We start from the raw sequence: 20997 nt of genomic DNA on the forward strand, positions 1-20997 counted from the left end.
GTTCATTGATAAACGTTTGAACCTCAACTCACAATCCGCAATGTACATGAGTTTCTTCATATACAATAGTTTATATACACAAAATGGTTGTAAAACTCACCGACACTTAATTAGTATTAACTCAATTAATGTTAATTTTTTTTAGTTGTATATTACTGTCTTATACTTGATTAATTAGTACTTTGATTTGCTAATTACATTTAAGGTTGTCATCTAGCTACAAGTTGCTTACAATAAACATCATAGCCATTAGGCCCATTACCAATGGAACCTTAAATAAGTGGTCATAATCTTTAGTGGTTTTGCAAGAAAGTGAAACTCCAAATGAATACATATACAGTAATATATATACAACCACAAATTTGTTTTGCTTTGCTTTTGACGACACTGAGAAATTGACTGGAATAGTGTGAATCGTCTAATACGATCACATCAATGATTTAATATGTCTTCCACTATTGTCTAAATCGTTATTATGTTAAAGACAATTTTTTTTTTCTTTTCTAAGGAGATTAATGACAATTTACAAAAACACTCTTTAAGAGTTAAGACCATCAGCCATTATAAAAGAAGATATTATGACCCAAAAAAAAAGAACTGCTTAAAAAAGAAACTTAAAACCTAAAATGCTTAACTCTACAATCTAATTATACAACGTTTTTTTAGATATAAGCATTAGATGAACACAAAAAAGATCAAAAGAGGAATACCTATTCAAATATAATAACACAAATATTGTTAAATAAACCAAAAAAAAAAAAAAAAGGCAAAAAACATGTTTTTAGCGGGATTCCCATTTCTCACGAAACAGAACCTTGTAAATAATACCAGATTTGGTTGGTAAGATTGTAAATCACTTGCTTAATATGGAAGCACATAGGATTATAATCCTCACGCATAGTTTGGTTGTAATTCCTCCTTTAACATAGCATGTGCCCACAGTGCGCTCGAAAGGCATATCTGATTATCTGCCTTGTGCATGGATAACGAAAATGACTCAACAGTCCACACCCTACACGAACTACTCCTCTTGGCTGTTCCTATCCAAAAGCCCATTGGTTTCAGCCCAGGCCCACCTTCAAATCCACCACGAACAATTTTTTTATTTTTTATTTTTTATTATGAAAGCACCACTCAACCTCAATCAATTAATTAGTCTTTTTTTGGCAAAAAATCAACTAATTAGTCCAACAAAAAAAGAACACATAAAACAAAACAAATAATTAGAGGAAATAATAATAAAAATTTTAACCAGCAAAAGCGGCGATAAAAAGCAGCAAGCACTCACCATTTTGTAATTCAATTTCTACTAGACTATCACCGCCGAGAGATTTTTAAAGAAAAATAAAATATATTAAAAAAAAAACAGAGAGAAATGAGAATATGTCCTCTCCCAGCTTCGCTCTCTCTCTCTCTCTCTCTCTCTCTCCCTCTCTGCTTCCCTATAAATACTGAAGCAAGTCTCGCTTGTCCCGAATAAAACAGAGCACTCTCTCTGTGTTCTCTACTCAGCTAAACTCCATCAGTAGGGTTTTGGTTCTGGTTTCTGCTTCTCTCTCTCTCTCACTGGAACGACCATTTTCTCGAGGTCTGCGGAAAGAGGAAGACAGTGAGAGATGGAGCCGTACGCGATACATTTGGCCATGGCGGCTCTGGTAGGAGCTTCGCTAGTGGCTGTGTCGGCCTACTATATGCACCGCAAAACCCTAACTCAGCTGCTCGAGTTCGCGAAGACGGTGGAGCGGGAGAGGGAGGACAACTCCGATGGCGGCGCCGCTGACTCGCCTCAGCATTTGAAGAAGCGTAGAGGCCACACGCGGCGCAAGGGCGGCGGCTATTACCGGCGGAACTCGGCGTCGTTTCCGGACGTCACGACTATCTCCGGCGGAATTGACGGCGAGGACGGTATTCCGGCTGGGTTGCCGAGGCTGCACACGCTCCCGGAAGGTATGGCTCTGCCTGAGTTCTCTCCAGAGTGATCAATTTAGCTTTGATTTCATGCTTTCGCTTGGATAAGTAGAGTGGTGATACGGTGTCGTTTCAAATTTGCTTCACCTTCCTTAGGATTATCAATGCCTCAAATAGCTCCTTTTAAACTACGGTGTATGTATGAATATTATAGAATACGAGTCTGTATGAATTGAAATAATAATAAATATTGACATATGATGTCTCTATATGTTGAGAAGCAGTAAGTATGACACTTACTTTCATTCTTGAGCCTAACCAAATAATAAAAGAAAATAAAAGAAGAACAAACTCTTTGAAAATGTTTTTGTGACTAATTTGATCCATGAAAAAGAAAACTAACAAAAGGAACAAATAATATACAGTGCTTGAGCTCATCTTTAACTATCTAATACTGATGAGGGAAAGATACTTAAATTATCTGTTGAGCCCAAATTTTTCATAGTATGTGGGTTTTTGGAAGTCATTTTGATTCCTCTATCAGCATTGAGTCACCCCAAGGGCCTTCTGTGACAACAACACTCTCTTTCTCTCTCTCTCTTGGTAGGGGGGGGGGGGGGGGGGGAAATGAATGCCAGTTTGCTTTGCTGGTTAAGTACATAGTTCTTCTGTTTCAGGAAAATCTGGTGAGCTTGCGAGTTCAACTAAGAGAACTGGTAATCTTATCAGACAAACTTCTCCCAAGTCTCCAGTTGCAAGTGCTAGTGCCTTTGAGAGCGTAGAAGGATCAGACGATGAAGATAATCTGACTGACAATTCTAAACTAGGCACCGCATATCATACTAATGGAAATGTGGTGAGTTTATTTGGCACCTGTGCTGCGTGTGTGTGTGTGTCAGAGAGAGAGAGAGAGAGATGTACAAACCTCCATAATCTCTCTTTCTCTACAGTAACATGCTGTTATTGCACATTAGTTTTAGGCACTGTCGTCGCACATTCCAGTGAAAGTTTGTCCCTACATTATTCATAAGGGGAACTGTTTCTGTTATGCTTGAAAAATTCTCATGGTTTTCTGGAATTGTATTTGGTAATCACTTGTGCAGGATTTACCAAACCATGTTAATGCCAATGGAGATCAAATTCCTATACCTACATCAAGTATGATTCGGTCCCATAGTGTATCTGGTGATCTGCATGGCGTCCAGCCTGATCCAATTGCAGCTGATATTCTAAGGAAAGAGCCAGAACAAGAAACTTTTGCAAGACTTAAAATTACTCCTACTGGTATAAAGTCCTTCTCTTCTTTCCTTGATGTACACTTTTTTGGCTGTTTCTTTTACTGTTTAAAAATGTTATTCATATATTTACAAAAATGTGTACATGTGGAAGGATTTTGTATGGACCTGCTATATATTATTGAAATTACTTATTGCTACTAGTTAAAGAGATACTAATACAAGTAGTGAAAGATAAGAAATTCTAGCAAACATGAAATCAAGGAAGGCTTGCCCAACTCTCTGGAGAACATTGACATAAAACTGGATAACATGATCAGGTAATATTACACATAGACATAGCAGTGGTTTTAAGAAGAAATTGATTTTGTTAATTTTTTGATATCAGTTTGAAGAAGCATGTATATTTTGTATTATGCACAAATATCAAGGTCCAAATCTAAATGTTTCTTCACTAACTCCCCTCCCTTGAGAACCATTTTCATGGTTCTTCTTAGTTGGTTTTTAACAAGTTACTGATCTGAAAGCAGATTACCTGCGTTTCAACTAGTTTTAAGAAGTTGATGTTCAATTGTAAATTTGAAACTGGAGAGTGAGAATGAAATCTTCACGGTTCTATGTTTCTATCTATAATTTCTACCAGAGGTACCATCTACCGATGAAGTGGAGGTCTATGTGGTTCTTCAAGAATGCCTCGAAATGCGAAAAAGATATGTATTCAGGGAGGCAGTTGCTCCGTGGGAGAAAGAAGTTATATCTGACCCCAGTACTCCAAAACCTAACCCAGAACCATTTTTTTATGCTTCTGAGGGGAAGTCTGATGTGAGTTTGTACTTGTGATTAAGCTATAATCCAAGAAGGTTATATTTTTATTTTAACTTTCCAATTAACATTCTCCTCCTTTGTTCTGCAGCATTGTTTTGAAATGCAAGATGGGGTCATTCATGTGTACCCAAATAAAGAATGTAAGGCTAAGGCATCTCATTGCTTTGTATCTTTCTTGTTTGTCATGGTTCAGGGAATCCTATGCTTCTGTAGAGATCTTAATGCACATTAACCCCCTCCCCCTTTGCAGCAAAAGAAGAGCTTTTTCCTATTGCTGATGCAACAACCTTTTTCACTGATCTGCATCACATACTTCGAGTTATAGCAGCAGGGAATATCAGAACTTTATGCCATCACCGGTTGAATCTTCTGGAACAAGTAAATAGATTTTTGTTGATTATTATTAGTCATTGAAAGGCATGCCAATGCTCTTATCTAGGTAGTAGTAGTAGTTCTTTGACAAGGTGCTTATTTGTCTTCCATCCAGAAATTCAATCTTCACTTAATGCTTAATGCGGATAGGGAATTTCTTGCTCAGAAAAGTGCTCCACATCGTGACTTTTATAATGTCAGGAAAGTTGATACACATGTTCATCACTCAGCATGCATGAACCAGAAACATTTGTTGAGGTTTATAAAGTCAAAGTTGAGGAAAGAGCCCGATGAGGTAATTTAAAATTTTTTACACTGACATGTTGTCAAGTGATTCTCTTGTCTCGTACCTTTATTGCTAGCAAATGCTCATAATGCCATCAAACTTGATAATTCCAAGGGGGCTATGCAAATAGTCACTTAATGATTGGTTGTAGTGACATTATTATAATATTAGTTATCACACTTGTATGATATTCACTGATGCCTGAGTTCTGTATACTTCTATTCAGGTTGTGATATTTCGAGATGGGACCTATTTGACCTTGAAAGAGGTTTTTGAGAGTTTGGATTTGACTGGGTATTCTCTTCTGTTGCTTTTAATTGAAGAAAAATAGATACACTTTCCCTTCTGTTGTTGTTGGTACTTGTTCATGTGTTTGTAATGTTTAATTTAAGATGCAGGACATAATATCTCTTCACATTTGTTTCAACAGGTATGACCTGAATGTTGACCTTTTAGATGTTCATGCAGACAAGAGCACATTTCATCGTTTTGATAAGTTTAATCTTAAGTACAACCCCTGTGGTCAAAGTAGGCTCAGGGAAATTTTCCTTAAGCAGGATAATCTTATTCAAGGTATACTTTGTGTGTATGCTTAATTGTTATATGGTTTGTGTTGAAGAATTAGATACTTAAGCCATGGCTTTGAGAAGTCATTTCTATCAAGTTTAAAGCAGTTGTCATGATCAATATATGTGGTTTTATATCATCTCTTGTTGAATAGGTCGTTTCCTCGCTGAGCTGACAAAGCAAGTATTTTCTGATCTTTCTGCTAGTAAATATCAGGTGCGCCTTGCTCTTCTGTTTGTAGATAGTTTTTTATACGGGATGTAGTTTCTGGTTGGTCTTTTTAATCATTAATTTTTCTAGTATGCTAGTTAGGATGGATAAATACTCTGAAATCTAATTCATTAATATGTTGGTGCTTTTAGTTGCATGCTTTCTTAATTCCCCAATCTGTTGTATCATTGTAGTTCTAGTCATCTAACCATAGAGATATGTGGATGAGATTTACGTTTCTGAACTATCCTTGCCTTGCCCTGTCTGAATGTTCAATGCCCTTGATTTAGAACTTTTGCCCACTTCCAGCCCCTCTCATTGTTGTGTCTTTTGTTATTTTTCTGCTTGTTTAGATAGATCATCCTTGCCTTTGTTTCTTATCCAAAAAAAAAAAAAAAGGATCAACCTTGCCTGATGCTCCATTTTTTTTTTTTTTTTTATTGCAGATGGCTGAGTACAGAATATCAATATATGGTAGGAAGCAAAGTGAGTGGGACCAAATGGCTAGTTGGATAGTGAACAATGAATTATACAGTGAGAATGTTGTTTGGTTGATTCAGGTAAATGCAATAATCTTTCTATGATTCATCAAAAATGTAATGTCACTTTCAGATAAAAATCTTGAATGTCACTAACATGTCGGTTCTTACCACGAAATTTTTTCTTCTGTCAGCTGCCACGGCTGTACAATATATACAAGGAAATGGGGATAGTGACATCATTTCAGAACATTCTTGACAATATCTTTATTCCACTGTTTGAGGTTACCATAGATCCAGATTCCCACCCACAGTTGCATGTTTTCCTGAAGCAGGTTTGCCTTCTGTCTGCAAAATCTTCAATTTTATTTTGTAGATTAATTTACATGTTTAGTATCGAAAGAAGACTCTCAAAACTTCTTCTTCTAAGATGGTTTAAACATATAAGTCTGTACAATACTTGTATCAAACTATCATCACTAGATTTTACATGAAGTATCCTCCTTGATGAAAAAGAAAATGATGGGAAACCAAGCTCATCATCACTTCCAAAGGGTATAAGATTTTCAAATTTCTGATCTGAAGACTGCTCTCTCTCTCTCTCTCTCTCTCTCTCTCTCTCTCTCTCTCTCTCTCTCTCTCTCTCTCTCTCCCTCCCTCCCTCCCTCCCTCTCTCTACTGTGCGTTTATGAAACATTTGTCTTAGTCCAAAAAAGTATCAGAATAAAATCATGCTATCTCTGGTTTGTGTTTCTCCTGGTTTTAAATTCTTCATGTGTATAGGTTTAAGATGTTCTTGCTTTGATGCTCAACTTAAACATGTTTGGGTTTCCAGGTTGTTGGGTTAGATTTGGTGGATGACGAAAGCAAACCTGAAAGACGCCCCACAAAACACATGCCAACACCAGCACAATGGACCAATGTATTCAATCCTGCATTTTCATACTACGTGTACTACTGTTATGCTAATCTCTACACATTAAACAAGGTACATCTTCCCTCAGAAACAATTCTACACTTTGTGTACCATATCTGTTATCTAAATTCTATACCCCCTATTTGTTCACAAAGAACAAATTTGTGGTTAGGGTAGCATAGCCTCTTTCATATTCTTATTCCTTGTAATTGTTTACCCATTTGCCTGTACACAATTATGAAATTCATATTTATTGTCATATTAATTTTTTCTTATCTTTTTCATTGTTCAGTATCATTTGCATTGGTTACAATACCAGGGCTCAGATTTCATGAAACCTTAAATGTCATTGCTTCCTATACATGCCTTGCTGGCTTATTTGACATATTTTGATGTTTCTTTCCATTGTTTAGTGTTTACTTTTCTTGTCCTGTAGTCCTTGACTATTGAATACTAATGTTCATACCATATTTATTTTCATCAAATTGTGAGCTCTTGGGTTTTTATTTGCAGCTTCGTGAATCAAAGGGAATGACAACAATCAAATTCCGTCCGCACTCTGGGGAGGTATTTATTAAAGATTTATTTTTTACTTGAACACTAATATTACATAATGTGACATCATTTACACAACACTTTTCAGGCTGGTGACATTGACCACCTTGCTGCAACCTTTCTTACTGCGGATAATATTGCACATGGAATCAATTTGAGAAAATCTCCTGTACTTCAATATCTGTATTATTTAGCTCAGGTTAGAAGAACAAAGACTTATTCTTACAACTGTCTCTATCTTTTTGGAATTTCTAATTGACTACAATATCTTGTTTTTCTTATCAGATTGGTCTGGCTATGTCACCCCTTAGCAACAATTCGTTATTTTTAGACTACCATCGGAACCCCTTTCCTACTTTTTTCTTACGGGGTCTCAATGTTTCCCTTTCTACTGATGATCCTCTCCAAATACATTTAACAAAAGAACCTTTGGTGGAAGAATATAGTATTGCTGCTTCTGTGAGCTCTCTCTCTCTCTCTCTCTCTCTCTCTCTCTCTCTCCTCCCTTCCTCCCTCCTCTCTCCCCTCCCCTTCCTCCCTCTTCTTTCTCCTCTCTCTTTCCGATGCTAAAGGAACACATGTAAAGTCCCAAGTATTTTAAAGTTCTCCCTTTACAGGTATGGAAGTTGAGTTCGTGTGATCTATGTGAAATTGCCCGTAATTCAGTCTACCAATCAGGTTTCTCACATGCACTGAAGGTATGCTACATGCCAGAGTTGAATGTGCAACTGATCTCCCTTAATATATGAACCACATTTATATGAAGTGATTTCAACATGCACTTGATTTGTGGTGCAATGACATTATTTTCTAGTAACTTCTTCCTCTGCAATAGCATAGTAGCTGTATTAATCCATCTTTGCTGAACTTGACACATCAAATTTTATTGTTAGTCACACTGGATCGGTAGAGAGTACTACAAGAGAGGACCAGATGGAAATGATATCCACAAAACAAATGTGCCTCATATCCGTGTGGAATTTCGTCAAACGGTGTGGATATTTTCTTTTCCTCTGTGTTTATTTTCTTTTAATGTTGAAAAGGTCAAGCCTTAGAGAATTCTGAACGAACTAAGACATACCATCACATTTTTCCAGATCTGGAGAGACGAGATGCAACAGGTTTATCTTGGCAAGGCCATTATACCCAGAGAAATTGACAGGTGATGTCAGTGGCGTGTGCAATTTTAAACCATTCTTGAAGAGTAATCTAATAGAGGTAGGAGTGGGCAATAATTCTTAGTTGATTAATATCTATATATTTTCCACTTGGAAGTTCTGCACAAGTGGAACGCTTATCTAGCATTTTTCTAATTTTCTGCAGGTGAGGAATTCGCACTTGTGCCTGTACCTGTGTGAAAATATGTTAACCATGGAAGCGGATATCAATTGCTCGGCAGAAGCCATGGGCAAACAGAACGCACAGTGGGTCTTAAGAAAGAGACGGACATGTATATGTTGAAAGTCAAGGTTAAGAACTGCATTGTTTCAGATAGAGTTGGAGTCAAGAATACAAATAGCAGCGAGATGGTCTTCATCAAATAAGAAGTGAATTTCGTATTTTATTTAATTAGGGTTAGTTTAATAATTAACTTCATTGTAGCCCGAATTTTGTATTGGTCGCAATTAGTTTTATGTAATATGTCACAATACGATGCTTATCCATGGCAAGAAGAAAAAACGCTGTCTTGGTACGTTTTAAGTTTTGACTCTACTGTTTTCATAGCAGTGACAGTGAGTTTTATATATTGCAATATTGCATACAATTTTTAGATGATGTGTGCATTGCGGTTCGCTTGTCTCTCTCTAATGGCTCCTTATACTATTAAGATGACAAGTCTCTCTCTCCCTCTCTCTCCCTCTCTCTTTCAAGCAAAGGATTGTAAACCATGTCACCAGAGCAATGTAAACATTAACACAAAATTATTCATGATTATTGAATATTAGAGCCAATCTTCAGTAAACTTTTCCTGAAAATTGTCGGTCCATGAAAGTGTCTTGGATTTAAATTTAATTTCTCAAATATAAGTAGATCATCACATTCTCTGAACTTAAGAGAACAATAATTATCCGGGAGAACAGCTAAACATAACCAGAACTATCAAGAAAAGGAAAGAGGAATGATCACTCTCCTAAAATGGCAAGTTTAAAAAGTAAGCATACAAAAGTTATTCGCTGAGAATAAAAAGAAAACTACGCCTCTATTTTTTGTACTGCTTTATCTCTTTGGTTACACCATCAGCAAGTGAATTAACATCGTTGTTCTTCCCAAAAAACTTAACAAATTCCATATTGGGACTCATCAAGTACCTACACAAAAATTTGATGGTTACTATCACACTAATAGAATTCAACAAGCATCACAGGACTATAGGGATATTTATCAAGAAACATTTAAAAACACTCAGGCTAGAACATGCAAACATAAGTAAGCTCTTTTTTATGAATAAGAAAGAAGGAATCGTTAGGGTAAAAGAAGCACATTTTACAAAAAGTTGGTACATACATGACTATGGAATGATCAACAAGATAATCTGAATCTTCTTCCGTTGTCTTCATATAATATACTCGATATGCACGAGCAACGCTCCGTACCTCATCCGAGTTACCAGTTAATCCAATCAACTTTGGATGAAACTCTGAGACAGTTGAAAAAAGATATGATGAATTACTTGCATCAAGCGGTTTATGGTTAGTACTACTAGATCTAAAATAGTGCACGAAAATCTTGAGAAGCACCTTTGACATATTCACGGACTTGCTCAACAGTATCTCTTTCAGGATCAACAGAGATGAACACAGGGACTATCTCAATGCCTGCATTTTCCTCTGCACATGCAACAGATCATAAACTATCTCAGTCATTGCATATTTGCATGCTTGAGAATACACAAAATAAAAATGAAAGATCATGCTTACTGAAAGTTGATCGTCCGCACTATCAGATGATATTAATACCTATTTCGAGGAAAGAAAAGCAAAGAGATCTTCATAAAAACATAGAACTCACTTATTTTATCAACTGCAGCAGCTAGCTTTTGTAACTCATCTGGGCAGATATCAGGACAGTGAGTGAAACCAAAGTATATAATTGTCCACTTCCCCAAAAAATCTTTTTCAGTTACATGCTTCCCGTCATGGTTGATAAGTTTGAATGGACCCCCAATGGCAGCTTTTCCCGCAGATGGTCCTTGCTTTACTTCATTGGATGCATTATATATGTCTGCAGCAAAATAATGTGAATAAGTGCAAGCCAATTTTAAGTTACAATATGATACTAGAAAGAATAACATAAGAAAGAAAACAATCATCAAGCCTATGAGAGAAGCCTAAAAGCACAATGAGCTAATGCAACAGAGATTGTTGCTGGTTCAGATTCTTACTTCTTAATCTACCCTGAATACAAGTGGACATAAATCTTCAAATGAACAACAAAAAGGCATACGAACTATTCAGGAGGTGATGTGAGCTTTAGCATGTATTATGTGCCTAGAATAGCCATAGAAGTAGTTAAATCACCAATTTCATCAATGCCGAGCTACAAGTAAGCTGAGAAAGATGGTTTGAATGGGTTATAGCAGGTCTTAATTTGCCTAAACTGAGTTTTTAAACTTTTACATCCACAAGCAACATCTAGTCAGTTCAAGCTGAAAGCAGCCGCAACCAAGATTGACAGGAGTTGATTAACAGAGAAGGAGGACACTACTTTAACCACACAGTCAGCACTGACAGTAGATTGTTAACATAACTACGAAACTGTTCTGGGCATGGAAAACCCATTTCGATTCTTTCAACAAAAACTCAATGATGGGCAACATTAAAGACCACCTTTGAAAAAGGTGCAGACTCGTAAACTCATGTCCAACAGGCAAAACCCACATACACCCAACTCACCATAGTAGTCTACCTTCAATATGCTGTCTCTTTTCCTTGTCGTAGTAGAGTACAATTCCAGCTCCAGTAGCTACCAGCAGCAGAAAACTCAACCACGAAACAGGCTGCAAAAGGCACCCTCAAAATCAATGAAAATTCAATTACATGTTTATATTGAAAAACTAAGATAACATGCTACACGGTGTCGTATAGATTACCCCTCCGCGAACAGATTTTCCAGCATTACCGCTTTCGTTTGATTCGCCAGACTTACTCCCTTCATCAGAATTAGCATCTTCTGAATTTTTCGGTTCTGGGTTTCCTTCACTTGCAGCCATAGAGCTTGTCGTCGAAAGCAGACATCTTTGGTAACAGGCCAACGACTGCAGTCCAAGCAGATAAAAAACAGAAAATGAAATGGGTCTAACTGTTTGGGTACTGAGAAACTGTAGGAGAATAAAGAAAGGAAAAATTCGAAGCTTTTGACTTATTTGCTTGTCAGAAGCCAAACGGAGAATTAACAGAAAAAGAGTAGCAAAAATGAGATATAGAGGCGAACCTGTTGAAGGAGTGGAAGATGCGGATGTTGAAGAGCGTCGGCGAGCGGTGGTGGTGGAATCGGCAACCCGGATCGGACCAAACAGCGATTGACGTAGCGAAGATGATTCACGGTCCTGCAAATGATGGACGCCATGGATCGTATTCTCGTAGTGGTGTGGTGGTGTGGTAGCGAAGAGGTTTTAGTTGCTCCAAGGCAGCTAAACCCTTTTCAATAGCATTTTGGGCCTTTGGGGTTTAAACTAGTGACACAATGACTTGACGGGCTCTATTGTTTTTAGGAAAAATTAGACTTTAGTCATTTTAACATTTTTTATTTGAAATTTGTTTTTTATAATTAATAAATTTTTTATTATTTTTAAATAAAACCCTTTTACCATTATTCAAAATAATATGTCATTTACATTAGAATTTTAAAAAAGTAATTTAATTGATACATAAATTCCAGAAAGAACCGAGGTTCCGGATTTGATACGGTATGACTCTATGTATTTCTTCATTCATTCCTATCCAACCAAAAAACCTTTTTTTATTTAATAAGTTGATTTCTTGATCATGATGAATTGTGAGAGCTGACCCAAATAGTGAGAGAGTGAAAAATGAGTTAGAACTTTGAAGTTAAAACCATGGCAAGTCAATGGTTTAATTCGTTAATTTCGTTTGGATGTAACCTAAAAGGTGCTCACAGCCTTCAAGTTTCCAGTGTTTTATATTTCTACAATTTCCTAATTCCTGTAATATTATGAAATGCTGGATTACATCACCCTGGATGGGTGTTTGCTCTGTTCAATCTCGAAGATGTTTCAAAACTGAGGACACTAGGTCAAAGCCTCTGACAATGCATTGGATTAGATGGACAATACAATGTAATCACACTAAAACTGCATAAACCAAGGATTCGCAGGGATACAAATGAATCTAGTGGAGCCAAAATAAACAAATCTTTTCATCAGATGCAACTTATTTCGATACAGAATTTCGGAAACACATTTGGAATGCAACATGCACAACATATATTTAGCTCCAATGTCCAGTTGGGCTTATAAACTACCAAGTAGGTAACTAACATGCTACTGCATTCAAAAGCACATCATAGAAGCACAAAACTTGTTTCCATATATCTTAAGGCTAGTTGAGAAGAAGGAATCCGGATAGCAATATACATTCGCTGCAATAACTCGCCTAACACCACCAGAGCATCACCTGTCTTTGAAAGACTGCAACCAACCAAAAATGAAAAGTACACATTAGACTCGGATCTTAATGTTCTTAAATATTGAAAAAAAAAAGAAACCCACATCTAAGTTTTTAGAGAGATCCTTCATCTGCTCAGCAAGTTGTTCCTTCTTCTTTGCAGCTGCATAAGCAAACCAATGTACAATACCATCAGCACAATATATACTCAAAGGTACGGTACAACGATTGAATAATATTATTGAATACAAGAAACATTACCCAGAGTTGAAATATCATCAATCCTCTTTGATGTCCTTACAGCAAACCTCTGGAATGCACGGCTGAAAAACCACATCAATCTTTGATTTAAGAGGTAATTCCACAGGAAAAATTGCACTGAGACCACTCAAGTAAAAACTATATATAATAAGGGTTGTTAGAAGTGGGAAAACTAACAAATAGAGAGCAACATTAAGAACACTAGCCTAGGACCTGAATATGCACTCATTCAGAGAATGTAGAATATAATTTTGAGACGAGAAAAAAAACCCCCATCTCTTTGGTTTTTTAATTTTTGCAGTCATCTCCGCAATCATTACAAGCCAACACACGGAGTCATCATGGGCATACCCCTAAAAATGGGCGAGGAGGCAGGAATAGATCCATCTTTGAGCTGGATTAATTACACTTCTAAGGAAGAAAAACTTTCCCTTACAAGAGAACATAGGTAAATGCATAACAATTTATCATACTTCCTATACTGCAGTGATATAACATGCCACAACACTACAGTCACTGAAAGTGGAATATTGTAAAGTATTTCACTACAACGGAGCAAACTATATAGGGCGTGAATAATCCTGAAGGCCAGAAAAACGAAGCTATACTTAACAACTTAAGAAGTCATTAATGAAAATGTTTCAGGGTCCAATCAAAACATACCAACATGTATCCCCAGTTTACTGTAACATTCATCACAAGCTTTCCGAACATTTTATAACAATTGGGATTTTATAACATGGTTTGCTAAAAAATTCCCATGGTGACAGTGACAGCATGAAACAAGAAAGTAAAACACCAAGGAAAGAACATTAAAAAATAAACTTCTTTACTCAAATAACACCCAGCAATATGGCGAAATATTCTCAACCCTCCAAAACTTGCAGTGAATTGATTTCTACACTGCAATAAATTGGAGGTTTTGAATTCGTTTCGCTTCTGGGAGCATACCAACCAGGAATTCAACAGTTCCCTGATGGATCACTGAGAAGCTTCAAGCACTATCTCAATAATCATTGGCAGAACAAAAATAAAACAAAAGAAAATAGCACAACCCACTACAAGTCACATAAACGATATCCTAGGAAATTGACAACACAACAATAAAAATTGCTCTTTTGTCAAAAATTTCCTCAAGCGTCCAAAGCCATAGCGCATAAAGTGTAGCGCCACAGCTGAAAAAAAAACAAAACAAAACTGATGCTTTGAGTTTGAGCTAATTTTGCTTCAATGGAACGAGCCAATCGGGAACGGCGTGGTCCCTTTGGCCAGAGAAAGAAGCTTTCAACAAATCAGCTGACCATTTCATATATATATATATATATATATATATATATATATGATCGACAGGAAGACAGGTACCTGTTGGCGAGGCCATCAACCACAATCTCATTGACTACGTACGTGATGACTCTGTGCAAGAAATTCCCACCCGCCATAGTTGAATGTTCAGGGTACCTAATCAAAGAAATAGGAAGAAACCACAATCGTTTAGAGGAAAGAGGCACGAGATTTGAGTAAACCCTAAACCTCAAGTTTGATTTTTGATAAGAAATTGGGAAATTAGAAGAGATTGAGATTTGGGAGTGAGATTTGAAGCCCTATAAAGATTGGAGACTGAAAACCCTAATAGTAGAGGAATTTCGTTTTTACCTGAACTGCGTTGGCGATCAACAGATCTCCGAGTTTCTCGAATCTCCCAGAACAAGCTACGATGATGTGGCTTGTGCAACAATATTCTATTCTGGGTTGGACTGGGTTGCTCATTTATGGGCTAAGGCCCATAGGCCTAATTAATTCATATGATCATATCATGGTTTCGACCGCCTTTTATGCTAGGGGCTTGAGAGATTATTTAGTACGATTTTTAATGTTTGAGTGACATGACATGTGGGTTTATTTTCAGTAAAGTTTACAACCTTTTAAAACAAAAAAAACACCATGGCCAAAAAAAAAAAAAAACAAAAAAAACACATGTAGTGTCGTAGTATTGAGTGATCTTATTATATATGTGGCTAGATTGCTCTATTCAAGACTTTTTCGTTAGTAATCTAGTGACCGGCCATTCAATTATTTTACAAAAATATTTGTGAAGTTTTTTATTTTGTTACAAAAAAAAAAAATATAGAATTTTGCAAATGATGAAAAATAGTAAGGAATAATTAGAGGGACTCAATATTATCTTAATAATTTAGATTGTAACTAATGTGTCAAACTTCACTTGTTCATGTCTAAAAAGAGTCTCTTTGAAGCTCATTTATGTGAAGGGAAAATAACATATTTATTCCACAACATTCATTCATTTATAACAAGTAAGCAACTATCATTCCATGTTAATGTTATGTGTCACATGAGTTGATATCAAAATTCTAGGATTACTTATCATAATGTGTTTTTAATGAATTAATCAAGCAGTCACTATCTGAACTGTAACTGTACTGATGATCTATACAGACTATAGCTATAGCAAGAATTTGAGTCTTATCCTCTCCCAGCGTATATTTTTTCCTTTGAAATAAACTGGGACGAGCTTGTGCTTCCTGGTCCTGCGTGGCTCTGCCCCTTACATGTTTGATGGTATGTTCGACTCAAGTAAAGTGTTCCCTTTTGCCACTTTCGGTGTGATTGACCTATTTGGCTCTGCATGACTTGTGTGATTTTCTTGTACATTCATTTATTCATTTTCCTCGAATAGCTTATTGGGTTTCACTCTTTTATGCCATGAATGTGCATTTCAGGGCAATCTACTTGGCCAACAAGCTTGGTAGTTCAACTGTTCAATGCATACATATCATGAAAATCCCATGTCCAATTGATTAGGAGAGCCACGTGCATTGTCAAGTTAACTGGTAAGTCCTCCATGCTCATTAATATGTTGGATGAATTACATTTCTCTTTATTGCTTGATTATGCTACCAAAACAGAACTGAGGCATATACCAAACTAACAAGTAGTTGCTTCAGCAGCAGCTTTGCTGTACACTTCAATTCAATAGAATGTAATTGACAGAAGAATCTTGAACAAAAAGGAGATACATGGTACTTTAAATTGATCTCTCTTCTTTCTCGCGTTAACATGTGGCTTCTACAAATGTGCCAAAAATATTTGATTCCATGTGTCTGGAACTCCTGGAAGACACCAATGGATACAATCTGAGTTGTGCAGTACGTCGGCTTTTTGCTCATCAGAGAGCACTTTGCCTCCGGTCTCGGTGTAAACTTTTGTGTGAGCGTCAACTCTGTGATTTGACATCTGTGTTATGTTAAGGACTGAAACAGGAACTTTCATTCTCTTCATTACGTCGACCACCACACGCATGATCCTCTTATCAGAACCAGTTCCCCAAAATCCCTTTTTCATGAAAGGCTTTGTTTCATTGAAGCATCTCATCCCAGCTGGGTTATCCCAGTCTGCACTCCTGAAGATAAGAGAATTGAGCTGTTATTATAGTCATTAGTAAGAAAATACTGTCATTGGTAAGAACATATTTGATATGTACTGCAAATTTTGCAAATTTTCGGACCACACTCAAGCTCATTTGGTTTTATTTGAAGGGGTTTCCCTTTTGAAATCGAGAAATAAAGTCAAAAATGACACCCCTTCAAGCCAACCGGATGGACTTTTAACTAGAAAAATCACAGAATCTGTAAATTTACAGAATTTTCCTAAGTTCCACATAAGAGAATTTTCATGGATATGTATAGGTTTTTGGCACTAGAGCTATTCAATGCCTTGAATTTAAATGGGATGTTAGCTAAGAAAATCACAGAATCATAGTTTTCTTTCGGCACCACAATTGTCTGGGCTGTACTATACACTAATAAGTTGTTGTGCTTAAGAGAGAGACCTCATGTGTGTAGGGGACATAGTAGTGAAAAAGACACGAGTCTGGTTGGGATTGACATTCGAGTCGACCCAGTTGGCCCATGTCTTCAATGCTATTCGGTAGGCAACTGGTGCTTCCAACTCTTCATACCCTTCTTCCCCATTTGCAAATGAACCCCAGCTGTGCTCAGTCACACATTGTTACTCAGATTGATCAATCTTAAATGAAAAAGAAAATGCTAATACTCAGTAATCAGTATAGTTAAAATTTGTTAGGTTCAGAGAGAAAAAAAAAAACTTACAATGACTTGATGGTATAACCGCTCATCCACCAAACATAAGTATTGAACACAAGGATATCCACTCCTGTCCAGTATTTGGCATGCTTGGAAATTGAATCCACTTTTAGTATTCTTTTCTTTGGATCTCCTATTATTGGGACATCAGAATTGGACTCAACCAGAAATGGAGCCCAGTAGAACTCAATAGTAGCATTATGCTCCTGAAGATGGAAGAGTATGATTAGCTTGAATTTGTAGACTAGCATTCATCCAATTATATGTAGATAAAGAATGACTATCAGATGATTGAATTTATCAGTTAAAGTAATGATTGAGTTCAATTTCATAAGATTTAATTTGCTATGAAAACAAATGTTAATTACTTGTTAATAGTTAGTTTAATCAAGAAGAAACTAAGAAAAACCTTGGCTGTGAAGACTGAATGAGAGCGCCCCCGTCGCATGGACTGCTGGTCTTTTGGTATGATGGATTCAACCATACAGACTAGAGATTGCCATTGGCCTCTTTGCAAAGAATCCCCAACAAACATCAGCCTCTTTCCCCGAAGCTTTTTAAGGGCAACTTCTGGATTAAATCTAAATATGAATAAAGTCGTCAGAGATAGCTGTTAGATAAACAGAACGCCATGCATTAAGTATAAACAAATATATAGAATGCATATAGTTCTGCATAAAACTTGCTTATATAGAATGTAGATAGACAAATTATCTATATTCTAGTCTGCATAAACTTGCATATGCAAGACATGCACATATCTAGCACGTTAAAATGATAGACAGTGAATTGGGATCATACATTCAGATATGATCTCACATAATCTTCAGATTCACAGTCCGCTAGATGTTGCAAGAGTATTTCCCTGTTATGTAATATATCCCTATATATGTAATATATATAAATATATATGGGATTTGACATGGAGGAAGTTCTCAACCTAGGCAACGTGCAATCCTCTGGCTGCCACTCCCAGTGACGGTAGTCAGAATCCGGCCGTCCATTCTTGACACAAGAAACTTGCCTATCGAGATATGGGCAGCTTCTGTCCGAGTACAAGGGCCTGATAGAACGGTTGAACACCCACTTTCCATGCTCAACACTGCACTCCTCTGGGTCAAACACGAATCTATCATCTACCAAGGAACTTTCTATCTTATCTTCTGTAGCATTTTTATTATCTGTTAGATAGTGACCATACAACATTAGAATCATTGGGGTGAAAAACTGAACAGGAAATTAAAAATCAATAATTAGAGTATATACAATCAACAGACTATTTAAGACTTACGATTTTTTGTGATAGCATTTCTTTTAGGACAGGATTTAAGCTTGAAAAAAGGGTTGGAAGAAAGAATGATACTAATTCTTTCAGTATACAGGAGACTGATGAAGGCAATAGAGCAGACCATGATAATGGGAATAGGTAGCTTTCCTCTAAGAGCTTTCATTGTGCCTGAAGTAGTAGATGGTGCTAAGCTCATGGCTGGTGGAGTAGAGAGGCTAATTGATCGTGGGATAGGATATGGAGGAAGCATATATGGGATTGGTGAAACAGAATGATGAGGACTAATTGAGGTTTTGAAAATATTTTATGAGTTTTTGAGTAGGAGTAAAGCTAAAGCCATGTATTGGTTGGGTTATTACCTTTTTAGATTATTTAATGGAGGTTAAGGTTGGGGTAAGTTGCAAGGCTAACATCCTGGGCTCCTTGTGTCCTCTGCATATTAGTGGAAGCTATATGATGATCCAACAACTGTGCTATTGCTTTCTCATACATAGGTACCCTTCAGAATCTTCATTAGGTGGGAAAAGCTGGTCTTTTGTTATTTTCATAGAAGGGTAATAAAGTAGAGTACTTTCTCTCTCTCTTATGACTTCTTTGTAGGACATCATTGCAAACCATATGTGTTTAACTGGTAGCATTTATCCATCACACACAAACACACATACACACACAGAGTTTGTTTCCATGTTTTTCCTTAGAATTGATACACACTCTCTCACACACACACACACAGACTTGCACAGTTGCACGTAGTAAATACATGGTCCTGATCACACATTATACAAATTTAATGTTCTAATGGAAAACCTGATTGGGGACCACCCCTTTGGAAAATTAATGGTATTTGTTAAAGACCAGTATCGGCTTGTTGAATCAACCAGATGACAGTTGACTTCAATAAACCAGGCTCAAGTTACGTAGCCTGAAATGTATAAAGTGCATCTTTCTCTCTGCTGGTTCTAATCAATAGTACATAACAATATAAGCCTTTTTATTTTATTTTTTGTTAAAAAAAATTCCCTTTCAGGTTGTTAAGGTTTATTCATTGAAATGATGGAGAGCGTGCTGCGGTATAGTGGGCATATAGAGTACTGGTTTTTTGATGTAGCAGCAGTATATCAGTAACCACATATCATATCAGTAACCACATATCGACTAAATCTTGTATGGGCATGCCCCAATGGGGCATCTCTCACATGAGGTGGGACCTACATGATTGTGGTTCTCACCTCATGTGAGAGATGCCCCATTGAAGACTCTCTCACCACATATCCGCTTGTATATATATAATATCATCAGTACTTGTCAATCAAAGCCACTCAATCTTTTGGTCCCAGAGAGTTGGATAGTGGTATTTCTCTGTTTAAGATTTTTTTTTTCCTTTTTGGTTTTTTGTAATTTGAAACTTTGGAATATGTTTTGTGCAGTTGATATAGACATGGCAACCCCCACATGATGTAATTCAGAACCAATGAACATAAATTGAATTGGGTGATTCTGAGACTGATAGGCCAACCTGAAGATCCTGCCTGAAAAAAAAAAAAAAAAAAAAAAAAAAAAAAAAAAGCTGCTGTTTTATTTATTTATTTATAGGACACAAGTCACATAACAAGCTGCTGTTGTAATTTGTAAAAAAGTCTTTCTTGCTTAAAGTAATCAGACACAACTACACAAGTCTTGAATTGGGTGACTCTGAAAACCCAATGTACGGAAAATTTTGACTAATAAAAAAGTCAAAAGTAATTGGACATCAACATCTACTTAACAGTTTTTTTTTTTTGGCCAAGATCTACTTTAACAGTTAAACATGGTGATGACAACTTGTCAAGGTTAAGATCATGTGCGTGGAAAATTGATCCAACCTAACATTAGAATATTAGATCATGTTCATGTGCGACAAGTCAATAGTCCTAACATTTGTATCATTGCGTAGCATTTTAGAATTGGAAGTTAGCTGCAATTTTACTCCAAACCTTCCATATGATTGAGCATTTATCAGATATATAGATAATTTATAGCATCAAGTCTAACATTGCATTCAAGCAGTGGTGGGAAGTGCGAACTCACTGTGAGCTTTACTTAGGTCCTACCTAGAACTCACTGGGAAGGAGTACTATATCCTTCTCTTTAAGCCATTGAAAGAAAACTTGCAGCAATATTCTTGTGACATTTATGTCAATTGATAATTAATTGGAGTACTAGCTTGTACCAAAGTTGTTCTTTAGAAATTAAGGAACATAGAGTTAAAATTGGAGCAGATGGAGATCATCTGCTGGTTTTTGCTTGAGCATTCAATCATTGTGGTATATTATAAATCTAAAGGTATGCGACAAAAAGATAATAAATGCAT

The 20997-nt window shown here is 36.6% G+C and overlaps 4 protein-coding genes and 1 long non-coding RNA gene across 5 annotated transcripts; 2 read left to right on the plus strand and 3 right to left on the minus strand.

The window, feature by feature from the left end:
* Positions 1-1366: 1366 nt before the first annotated feature.
* Positions 1367-9126, plus strand: FAC1 (AMP deaminase, putative / myoadenylate deaminase). The gene is made up of 20 exons (XM_086248082.1): positions 1367-1947; positions 2586-2764; positions 3012-3192; positions 3787-3965; positions 4057-4108; positions 4219-4346; positions 4456-4635; positions 4853-4920; positions 5057-5199; positions 5348-5409; positions 5850-5963; positions 6077-6217; positions 6718-6870; positions 7312-7365; positions 7442-7552; positions 7639-7812; positions 7971-8051; positions 8247-8345; positions 8451-8571; positions 8677-9126. The coding sequence occupies exons 1-19, from the start codon at positions 1617-1619 to the stop codon at positions 8517-8519; spliced, it is 2499 nt and encodes an 832-aa protein (XP_086104208.1). The 5' UTR covers positions 1367-1616; the 3' UTR covers positions 8520-8571; positions 8677-9126.
* Positions 9127-9339: 213 nt separating this feature from the next.
* On the minus strand, positions 9340-11998 carry HCC1 (electron transport SCO1/SenC family protein). The gene is made up of 7 exons (XM_086248736.1): positions 11785-11998; positions 11444-11608; positions 11260-11350; positions 10363-10575; positions 10092-10181; positions 9859-9991; positions 9340-9662 (listed from the first exon to the last, which is right to left on the minus strand). The coding sequence occupies exons 1-7, from the start codon at positions 11917-11919 to the stop codon at positions 9554-9556; spliced, it is 936 nt and encodes a 311-aa protein (XP_086104862.1). The 5' UTR covers positions 11920-11998; the 3' UTR covers positions 9340-9553.
* A 692-nt stretch (positions 11999-12690) lies between these two features.
* Positions 12691-15021, minus strand: LOC147281422 (UvrABC system C protein). Its single transcript, XM_086248614.1, has 5 exons — positions 14892-15021; positions 14601-14696; positions 13239-13300; positions 13082-13140; positions 12691-13000 (listed from the first exon to the last, which is right to left on the minus strand). Exons 2-5 carry the CDS (start codon positions 14675-14677, stop codon positions 12983-12985), a joined length of 216 nt encoding a protein of 71 aa, XP_086104740.1. The 5' UTR covers positions 14678-14696; positions 14892-15021; the 3' UTR covers positions 12691-12982.
* A 677-nt stretch (positions 15022-15698) lies between these two features.
* Positions 15699-19781, plus strand: LOC147281423 (uncharacterized). Its single transcript, XR_015122780.1, has 3 exons — positions 15699-15815; positions 15977-16087; positions 19675-19781. It is a non-coding gene; the product is annotated as an uncharacterized LOC147281423 (long non-coding RNA).
* On the minus strand, positions 16147-18843 carry TBL3 (trichome birefringence-like protein (DUF828)). The gene is made up of 6 exons (XM_086248888.1): positions 18651-18843; positions 18300-18540; positions 17769-17940; positions 17366-17565; positions 17086-17244; positions 16147-16656 (listed from the first exon to the last, which is right to left on the minus strand). The coding sequence occupies exons 1-6, from the start codon at positions 18841-18843 to the stop codon at positions 16323-16325; spliced, it is 1299 nt and encodes a 432-aa protein (XP_086105014.1). The 3' UTR covers positions 16147-16322.
* Positions 19782-20997: the final 1216 nt, after the last annotated feature.

Source organism: Dryas octopetala, chromosome 6, assembly GCF_963921425.1.
Source record: "Dryas octopetala chromosome 6, drDryOcto1.1, whole genome shotgun sequence".
Classification (NCBI taxonomy): domain Eukaryota; kingdom Viridiplantae; phylum Streptophyta; class Magnoliopsida; order Rosales; family Rosaceae; genus Dryas; species Dryas octopetala.